Raw genomic sequence first — 10,243 nt, 5'->3', positions numbered from 1 at the left:
GAAAATATTACAATATTAAAGAACGGTTCTTGTTAATTTGATGAAAACATTTTAAATATCCAGTGCACTCACATCAGAATAACTTATAGATTTGTTGTTAGAATAATCGATTAATCAAAAAAATAATCGTTAGATTAATAGATTAGAAAATAATCGTTTGGTACAGCACTAGATATGATACCTTTAAAATAATCTAAACTGGATGAAATGAACCATAAAATACAAAGTACACAGTTACATGACAACACTAACTCAAGTGAAGTTGAGACGTTGTTTAAAACATAAATGAAAACAGATTATGAGGATTTGTAAATCCAGTCCTAACAGGATATTATTGGTTRTAACATGGTGAAAATGAATTATTTAGGTTTTCTTTCCTCTGACTCTTCTTCTTTCAGCATATCTGCCGCTCCTCCACTCTTGCAGGATGGGGGGAGTTGTATGGACGCACAGGCTACAACTACATCTTCTCAGGTACCAAACACAAACACAGACTGAAGCACGTGCTGTTTAAACTTATCAACATTAGAGGAAGTTCAGGCTTTTTTAGTTCAGTTCCTCAAAATGACAGAGTTGAAGTCCTTCAGTGGTCAGACTCTAAACTACATTTATCTCATCCTGAAGCTGAACTGAATAAAACATTTGGAAAACACTAAACCAAGCTGAGATTAAAAAATGATTTCTAAATGCAGGACAGTTGGCATCAGTGTAGTACACAATGGGGTAACATTCAGCTAGTAGCTCCACTGCTTGTGTGGGCGGAGTCACATCAGTTCAGTAGAGCTCCTACAGTGGTCCAAGTGAAAACATCTTTAATGTGCACTGAAGCTGTTCACGCCTGCATTTATCATACAGATGCAATCAGAATACCCAGAATGAACACTGTCAGGCAGACAAAAACAAGAAACCAGCTCTATGAAAACAAGCCCAAAATAAGCCCGACTGGCAACCCCAACATTGTGTAAAATAGAARTAAATTATAACAGTATAAACGTATACATTTATTATTACATTATACATAAGCAACAGCAAAATTATGATAACAGTTACGGTAAAAAATAATAACTAATTGTTTGAATAATTTAAATTATTTTAATAACATTTACTTTTGAACTCTGATCATAAGAAGAGTGCATTTTGCAGCAAAATGACAGTACAATCAACAGAAACTCCCAAAAACTTTTGTGCACTCTTTTCCCCTCACTTTATTATATTTTTCCCCATATTTTCCTGACTTAGTGCAACTCATTYTCACTCTGTTTTGTCACTTATATCCAGAGGTGAAGAAGTAGTTTTTGTTGACATAAAAAAATTGGCTCTGGCTCACATTGTTCTCTCTCTCACAATTCATGCAATTTAATCAGCAAATTCCAAACAAAKTAAAACTTATCAATATTTTACTGTACTGTAGTTGTATCCCAATGTAAGCAGCGTATTTTATTTATTATTTTTTTGTCTGTGCACCACCCGTGTAAAATGTCCCAGTCCATTAAATCGAGCGCACCAATCCCCACTGTGTTTTAGAAGTAGACGCACATGTGCGCTGTATCAAGTCTCCTGTCATAAGTTCTGAACCGGACCGGACCGCACTGCCTCATCCCTGCTTGTTTCCTCGTCACTCTGGGCTCTGGTGTTTGAAGTGTGCCGACTCAACTTGGGCRGGAGCGACAACCAGGAAACGGGTGAATGGGAGGGACAAGCCCACTACTCCTTGTGTTCTGCTTCAACAGGAGCAGAGTTAAACATGTCATTCAAAAAGAAAGACAAGCCCAAAATGAGCAACTCACGTTCAAAAATAAGCCCAAAAAAAAAAACGCAACCTGCGACTCACAGAATTTACAAGCGACATTAGAAAAAAAAGAAGCTCAAAGTCGCTTATAATAAATGGACCTGACAACACTGCTGTCAGGTCTGAACTAGGGTTGGGTGATAATGGCAAAAAAAATTAAGCAGGATTAATTGTGGTATTTAACAACAACTATTAATAAGATTATCAATCCCCTGGACCCCTGCATGCCCTCGTCACATGACCAATTTAAAACACTCTAATAGGAATGATTTTCTCTCTGTAAAATTCTGTTCCAAATTGTGTCAAAAGTACAGACTTCAGGCTTTACATCAACTTTTAAATTGTTGACAGACCAAGTAAAACCAGAGTTATGATGAATAAATTACAGAACTTTTTAAAAAATGTTTGTTATATCGTATTTCTTCATGTATAATACAATCATAATTTTTTGAGCTTCAAAAGCAAAAAAGAATCTAACCATCAATAACCTGTGTATAATACTACCCCACTACTTTATGGATGACTTCCAGGGTTAAATTTCTAGTATTATACATGAATAAAGACAGTATTTGAATTAGAAAGGAGCATCGAGCGGACTGACCAGGGAAACCTCYAGTCAGCCTGCCTGATGGCATTAATCATCAAGTGCAAAAAAATAATCGATTAAAGTTTTTCTGACAATTAATTGCACATGATATGATTTTTCCCAACCATAGTCTGAACGAGGTCTTTAGAGGAAATTATACCATCATGAGAGCAGAGGTGCTGTGTAAAGCCCTCACTGCAGTTCTWTTAAACTACATCACTACTGAAACACACGTGGAGCAGGACTGTGACTTGAAAAGCTTCATCATATCTGAGCAGGTTGTGAAGCGTGTTTGTGTTTAGGGGGCAGTGAYGACACTTGGACAGAGTCAGAAGAGCTTCCAGACGATGAGAGTGCAGTCAGGTAATATAAAACCTCCTCCTTCTGTCATCAGATGTAACTTTGTGTCTGCTCTGTCAGATAAATGTTAAACCTCCTGTCCTGCTGCTTAGGAATGGAGAATCCCAGCTCTTTGACAAGGTCAGAGGTCACGACATTAAGCTGCTGCGCTACCTCTCCGTTCGCTTCATCTGTGACCTGATGGTGGAGAACAAGAAGGTTAAATTTGGTCTGAAGTAAGAAACCTCACACACTTCATCTGATCTCTTTAGTAACGCTGCAGAGCTGGATGGAGCTGGTGCTTAAAATAATGAAGGGAGTCACTGGAAATGAAAAATGTTTTAAACTGACTTATCAGTTAAAATAAAGGGTATTATTATTATTATTATTATTATTATTAGTCAAAATCTGTGTGTGGTTCTCCGTGTGTCCAGTAGCAGAAAGAGAAACACTGGATGCTCTTTCCTGAACAGCTGCACAGCTCTCACTGCCTCAGAAACATTTTAAAAACCTCCCCTCACCCAGGCAGGGTTGAGTCATGTTGGCAGAAAAATTAATCACAATTAACTGACATTTAGCCAATATTCTGACTTTAAAACTCTAATATTATAAATCATCATCAAATTAASTTCTTCATTTAACAGGTTGAAGTAGTCTGCTGTGAACTGAAACCCACCTTTTCCACAGTGTGGAAMAACACATCCTTACTAAACCAAAACACCACCACTCACATGCACATCTTGAAAATATGAGTCATACAAAAATGTGTCATCAAGTGGCAGTAACTGTAGTGACCACAAAGTGAAAAATATTACACTATTTATTCATGTATTATATCACCATCAGTTTTGAGCGTAAAGGGGACCAAATATGCAAAATTCACTTTTTTCAGTTTTTTTAACTTACATTTGGGTCTCTACTCTTCTAAAAACAGTCACCAAAACAAATGCACTCAGCTGTATTTTTACTCTCAGTAAATGTATTTTTCTGTGTCTTGAAATGACCTGTTTTCAAACACCGCTACTTGTGACATCACAAGTCGCACTCCAGCCCACCTGAGCCCAGCTCGTCTCCTGGTAACCCAGGCAGAGACTCCACCCACTTCTTCACAGGACAGTTCTGCTGTTTTACAACAGTCATGGAGAACAGAGATATGTGGATTAATTAATTAATTAATTTATTTATTTATTTATTTTATGGCGATGTTCTAGCAAAATTAAAGAAAGTTTGTGTAAATATTTTCACCATGAACTACTTTGGAAAAATAGTACTTTCAACTGAAAGGAAACTGAAAGGAAACTTCTGGTGGGGGGCGGAGCTAATGTAAACAAAAGGTTGGGAGGGGTTTTCCATAACTACTTATGCAAAGCAGCAGGTTCTGAAGAGAGCTGAAGAACAGGCAGAACTGAAATGGGAAAATTTCATTATATGAGATTAATTTTGTGAATTAAATCAAATGAACATGTTTTGTATAGCCCACAGATGGATCCTAACTTGTTCTAGSACCCCCATATTAGGTCACCTTTAAAAAGCATAAAAGATCTACTCGTTATGATGATGTTATGTTATTTTTTTTCTCTTCTGAAACAGCTGTTGATGACATGCTTCACTACGTGCAACTTACAAAAGAGGAGAGGCCATATTTCAGTAATATACAAGGAAATGTTGAAACTTATTTTAGTTGTACATTAAAAATTTAGTTAAAAAGTACTCCTGTGTACAATACTACATTTCAATTAAATTCAATTCAGTTTATTTTTATAGTGCCAAATCACAACAATTGTTTTCTCAGGGCTCTGTATACACAAAACAATCAATCTAAAGGACACAGACACACACACACACACACTTTATGAATGATTTCTGGGGTTAATTTTCTCTTATTATACATGAATAAATACAGTAATTGTTGTCAGTCTGATTAATTGCTCACAATTTGATTTTACTCCAGCCTACACCCAGGTCACATCACATTCATACCACTGGCATCAGGCAAGGGGTGCAGGAGCCTTACCTGTTAAGTCCAGTGGTCTGTACAGGGCACACACAAGAACCAAAGCTGAGACTTCTAAAACCCTGTGGGCTGAAAGGGTTAAAACAGTGAGCAGCTTCTCCTGAAGCCATCACAGTATTAAATGTCACGTAGCCTCTGGTATGAGCAGTGACCATGTGCAATCATTTCTCTCTGTGTAACTCAGTGTGCTGTGCTGTCTGACTGCTCTTTTGGTTTTATAATTAGTTAAATTCAATTCAAAAATACTTTATTGATGCCAGAGGGAAATTAGGTGACACGTTCATAAATTAATCTCTTTTAGTGTTTTTTATGTCTTTTGACACCATAAAGAACAACACTTATTTCTGWTGTGCTTGTTCCAACAACAATAAAGATACTCTGCCTCTGAGCTGTGCTGGGCTGCAGCTGTTTGAGTCTCTAATCATTAGTGGGAGGTTAGAGGCTCACAGTCCTGTCACATCAACAGTATGGTGCAACAAGTCTAACCTGACAGTAAGAAATGATGGCTGCTGGTGTCTCAGACTCATCTGTGTTTTATTGTAAAGCTRTGTTTTGACACCTGCTGTTCTGTGAAAAGCTTTGTTTCTCAGGGAGTAAACATATTTTCAGATGAACCTGGAGTGTTTTAGTTGTAAGAAATATAAAACCCTGTTTTGTGGTTGAGTTGCTGCTTTAACCTCCTTTGATGTGTGTCCTCATGTCTTACAGTGTGACGTCCTCTGAGAAGGTGGACAAGGCCCAACGCTATGCAGATTTCACCTTACTTTCTGTGCCTTACCCAGGTAAAGGTGTCTGTTTCTCATTCTCACTGTCATTTATAGTATAAGCAGATATATTTGTAATTACTGTCATCAGGTCAGGAGAGTACCATACACCTTATATAAAGTTTAAATTGTGCAGTAAAGATGATACTGATCCAGTTTTTTCCTCACAGTTTGGATTTGATTTGTTGTATTAAAGTCTGTATTTGTTTCCAGCTGTGTGAAATCTGTTTTTTCATTCCAGGCTGTGAGTTTTTTAAAGAATATAAAGATCGRGACTACACAGCTGAGGGTCTAGTGTTTAACTGGAACCAGGTATGGACTCCTGTGCTCTCAGGTCCTGATGAGAGCTGTTTATTTCCTGACAGTTTTGTGTCTTCGCAGGACTTTGTGGACGCTCCTTTGAAAATCCCTGTGTGCTTTACTCAGAACTTGAACATTGACTGGAATCAGTACCAGGTCTGCTCTCCTCTGTCTGTTCAGTTTTCTCTTTCTGCTGTGAGCTGTGTGACTCTTTGGTTCTCTGCAGTGTTTCAGGACCAGGRTGACGTGTTTTAGATCAAATACTACAGTTTCCTCTCAGAGTTACTGATGACCGACTTTCAGGCCCAGGCCAGAAGAGATCTGTGGATTTACTTTGTTAAATTAAGATTAACTAAGTAAAGAAGCAGATGAATGAGACAGACTGCTGTTTAGAGTCTGGTTAGGTTTAAAGTTTCAATGTGGAGTCTGCATTCTGTTGTAATCTGTTTGTGTGTGTGTGATCCAGTCATGGGACCTGGTGGAACAGACCCAGAACTACCTGAAGCTGCTTCTCCACATCATCAATAATGATGGTAAGTGGATGGACATGATGTAAAACTACACATGCTAATCAATTTGTCTCTGTGTTCATTATTTTCATCAATAMTGCACAATGTAATTACTAGGGCTGCAAYGATACAGGAAATTCACGGTTCGGTACTTTAGTCTCACGGTTCGATATTTTTTCGATACAAAAAAGAAAAATGTCCATGCCCCTTTTAACTTGTAATTTATTTATATTAATTATGAACATTTGTTTAACCTCAAAAGTACAGTTTTTTTTTTATTAAATGTTGCAGAAACAGCAAGTTTCTCAGTGGATCTGTGCTAAAAAATGCAGCCTAGGTGGAGTAGTCGAGCACAGATCCACTGATCCTTCAACACAGAGCATCTTCAGAAGACAAGTTGATAAAGTAAATTTTTAAAATCTGTATTGTTCGATACAGCACTGTTCGGTACGGTTTGATACGGGTACATGTATTGTTGCACCACTAGTAATTATCAACTGAAACAACACATTGCTTAACTTGATACTAATTAAAGAATAATATTACACAGATGAAMTTTGACCAGTCATAGGACCAAATCAAAACAAATCTCTTAGGTGCTACATGTTTTTTATAGCAGCACATCAAAACCTAAAATGTTAACTCAGAAAATGCCCAAAGCAGTTAGATTTCTGTTCTGTGGTTGAAGACTCTTTGCTTCTCATTCAGGGAGCTTTTCATTTAAAGCTGGAAAATACAGAATACATTTGTTGTTTTTATATGCTATATAAATAACTGGACAAAGTCTGTAGAGTGAGAGGCAGATGGAGCAGCTAACAGAAAACTATCTGCTCCTCATCAGTCAGTGTGTATTCACATCAGGCCTGTGTGTTTCAGATGACAGCGGCCTCCTGGTGCACTGCATATCAGGGTGGGACCGAACCCCTCTGTTCGTCTCCCTCCTCAGGCTCTCCCTCTGGGCTGTAAGTTCTGACTCTTCCTCCCTCGTCTTCCTGTTAGCTCAGTCTGTATGTATTTACTGTAGCTGTGCCACCCTGTACTGGGTCTCAGGAGTTTATCTTTCCGTTTTAAAACTCCCCTCTCCCCTTGGACACATTGAAAGATATGGGCTAACCTGTCCAACAGCAGCAGGAGTGCTGATGTCAAATAAAACGAGACAAAACACAAGCTGTGTTTTCACAGGATGGAGTCGTGCATGCCAACCTGGAGCCGGTTGAGATCCTGTATCTGACTGTGGCTTACGACTGGTTCCTGTTTGGGTAAAAAATATATATTTATTTTTATCTTTACCTTCATTTCATGATRTCCCAACCAGTCTTAACTCAGACAGAACAACACTTCATCTTCTCAGAGCGTCTGAGCTGCAGAACACATCATTGTCTGCCACCATCCCGATCAAAGCAGAGGAGCTAACATTAGCTTAGCACCTCAGCTAACACRTCATCCAAAGTTTCTTAAAGACTTTGTAGCTGTTGGTGCAAAATAACATATTTCTGCTACAAAGAAATTACATCTGTATGTCTCAAACTGAAAACCTAGCAGAAAAATACAATACGTATCACATAATTATAATACAATAGTCACTCTATATTTTATGTACAAACTATGAAATGTGTGGTTTTAAATATGTGAAGCACTTTTATAAAAATACAAACCGTTTGTTCATGAAACATGAGGAACCTCAGTCTCAGGAAACACCAACATATTTTTGGTGTAAATGACTTCTAGGCAGGTTTTTAAGCCTCAAACAAGCTTTAAAACGTGTTTTTTTTCTCCGGGTACTCCGGTTCCCCCACCCCCCAACAACATGTACAGTAGGTTCAGACCTCTCTTAAAAATAGATCTGCCATCTCACTGGGATTTCCCTTTTTAAACAACGGGAAATAAATATATAAATGTTTGGTAGAACCAAAGCATTTTTTCTGTATTTGTGGATATTTTACCAATCCATTATATAACTAGAAGCACTCGGAGAGTGCAAACCTCCGCCAAGACCAATTTCCCCCATCCTGTAATAGAGTAAATGTGCAAAAGCAGAGATGGAAACACATTTGCCGAATAAGTTCTGACGTAGCGAACATTTGAGCAGGCAGTATGCACGGGATTTCTTCCTGGTGGAGTCCAATGTGAAAAAAAACAGTCAGACCCGACGTTATTCATCGTCAAACTGGTCTCGGATGAAGCTCCTAAGTTTTCATCAGTCAAATTCCACTGTGTAAAACGTCTTTTTTATCCCCTTTTATGAGTTAGCGAGAAGCAAAATACAGCGTGTGAGCGCTTTCAGCACAAACACTCCCACGAACTTCACAGTAATCACACAATAAAGTTCTTATGTGGAKGGGATACCAGGTTGATCAGGTGTTCCCGCGGACAGTCCAGCAGCTGCAGCAGGACCTCCCGCTGTCGGTGTCCTGTTATTCCCAAAAAAACATTAAAACATTACCTCCCCACCTTGGCGCACACACTCACACACTGTCTGGTCTAAAAACTAATCTGCTCGCTTCCAAAAKGCCAAAATGAATCTGTTCTCCTCCCGTGTCCAAACTTTGAGGCCCGGCCAGAAGCTCTCTGCAAGGCTAGTACAGAGGAACTGTTTTGATTGGTTGTTTTGGAAATGTGGTGTGTTTGGGGAAATGGGAAAAATGAGTTTCATGGTGCAGTCACACACTTCCTGGTCACACAACGTTCTCTAATTGCGCATCAAATGCATAAAAATGTGCACATTATGGCAAAAATTATTCATCATTAAATCTGGTTTTATTTGGAAGTAAATAGAATTGATGTTCAATCCAGTTCAAATGAACACTGGAAGCTGTCACTATTTTTACTGAAGCCCTGTCAATGCATCACAGCTTTCGAGCTCAGAGGGTTAAAAGAAATAAACAAATTCCTGTATCTGCATCGTGATCCGGAACCTCACCAAACTTTAAAGATGTGTTACTTTGGCTAATACCCACATGTGGTAAAAATGACAATCCGTCCACAGGTTCTTGAGTAATTTTGTCCACAGACAGAACGACAGACAGACAAACAGACATACGCGACTGAAAACATTACCTCACCCCTTGGCGGAGGTAATAAACTGTTAGGTTAAAGAGAGTTTGATTTAGTTTTATAAAACATGGAATCCATAAAACTAAAAACAGAAAACTTAGCAATCCTCAAACACTGCTCATAATCATTTCCTTAATAAAGGATTTTATTAAGATCCTACTTTGTGTAAAAATAAAAAACTGACCCTCAGTGTAGCCTTTAGTCTGACTGGTCTGCAGGACATGGTGATCTTAGAAAGGTGTTTTTAACTGTAGACTTCTTGTCTTCTTCATTTTTTCAGAATAAATGTTCTTTTTACAACAGCTAACCTGTAATAACTTTGTGTTTTTAGTCACATGCTGCCAGATCGACTCTCCAAAGGAGAAGAGGTGAATAAGCCACGCCTTCAGCTCAGTGTGTCACATAAATAAGACTAAAGGAAAGTTGTGTATCTTTAAAAACATTAGGCTGACTCTGTTTAACCTGTTTATAGAACCCTGCTCTGGTTTTAAAATAACATTAATTTCACTACATGAATCTTTCTCTACTCTCTCCTCAGATTTTCTTTTTCTGCTTCAATTTTTTGAAGCACATYGTCTCAGAGAAGTTTTCTGTTATAAAGAAACAGAGGTGGGTTTTAYTTGTTTGTTTCAGCTTCTCTTTCTTTGTTGTCCTCTGATCTTTGTTCCTTTGTGTTTCAGGAGAAAAAACTCTCACTTCAGAGACGGGGATTTCTCTGTAGATGATCTCTGCCAGCTCAGTAAGCTTGTGCCTGTCGTTCACAATTAACAGGCTGAAGACAAATTCACGCCACACTTTTATGATGCCTGTTTGCAGTGGTGGGCACCAGTCCCCTAAAGCGCAAATCCACTAATTGCGGACCTAAATATTTTGTTTGCGCTTTAGCGG

At 38.4% G+C, this 10,243-nt stretch overlaps 1 protein-coding gene across 3 annotated transcripts in view; it reads left to right on the top strand.

Annotated features, from left to right (window-relative positions):
* The window catches only part of mtmr14 (myotubularin related protein 14), a 30,547-nt gene that overhangs the window by 13,195 nt on the left and 7,109 nt on the right, over positions 1–10,243 (top strand). For all 3 annotated transcript variants that reach the window (XM_014010581.1, XM_014010582.1, XM_014010583.1), the window contains 12 exons: positions 399–474; positions 2,678–2,738; positions 2,828–2,950; positions 5,437–5,510; positions 5,734–5,804; positions 5,874–5,948; positions 6,259–6,325; positions 7,178–7,263; positions 7,484–7,560; positions 9,687–9,723; positions 9,894–9,964; positions 10,036–10,094. In XM_014010581.1, the coding sequence (XP_013866035.1) occupies positions 399–474; positions 2,678–2,738; positions 2,828–2,950; positions 5,437–5,510; positions 5,734–5,804; positions 5,874–5,948; positions 6,259–6,325; positions 7,178–7,263; positions 7,484–7,560; positions 9,687–9,723; positions 9,894–9,964; positions 10,036–10,094 (877 nt within the window). The remainder of the gene's footprint in view (positions 1–398; positions 475–2,677; positions 2,739–2,827; positions 2,951–5,436; positions 5,511–5,733; positions 5,805–5,873; positions 5,949–6,258; positions 6,326–7,177; positions 7,264–7,483; positions 7,561–9,686; positions 9,724–9,893; positions 9,965–10,035; positions 10,095–10,243) is intronic.

The sequence above is a fragment of the Austrofundulus limnaeus genome, unplaced genomic scaffold (genome assembly GCF_001266775.1).
Source record: "Austrofundulus limnaeus strain Quisiro unplaced genomic scaffold, Austrofundulus_limnaeus-1.0 Scaffold70, whole genome shotgun sequence".
In the NCBI taxonomy this organism is placed as follows: domain Eukaryota; kingdom Metazoa; phylum Chordata; class Actinopteri; order Cyprinodontiformes; family Rivulidae; genus Austrofundulus; species Austrofundulus limnaeus.
The sequence above is the reverse complement of the archived record's forward strand: the minus strand, read 5'-3'. Positions and strand labels throughout refer to the sequence as shown.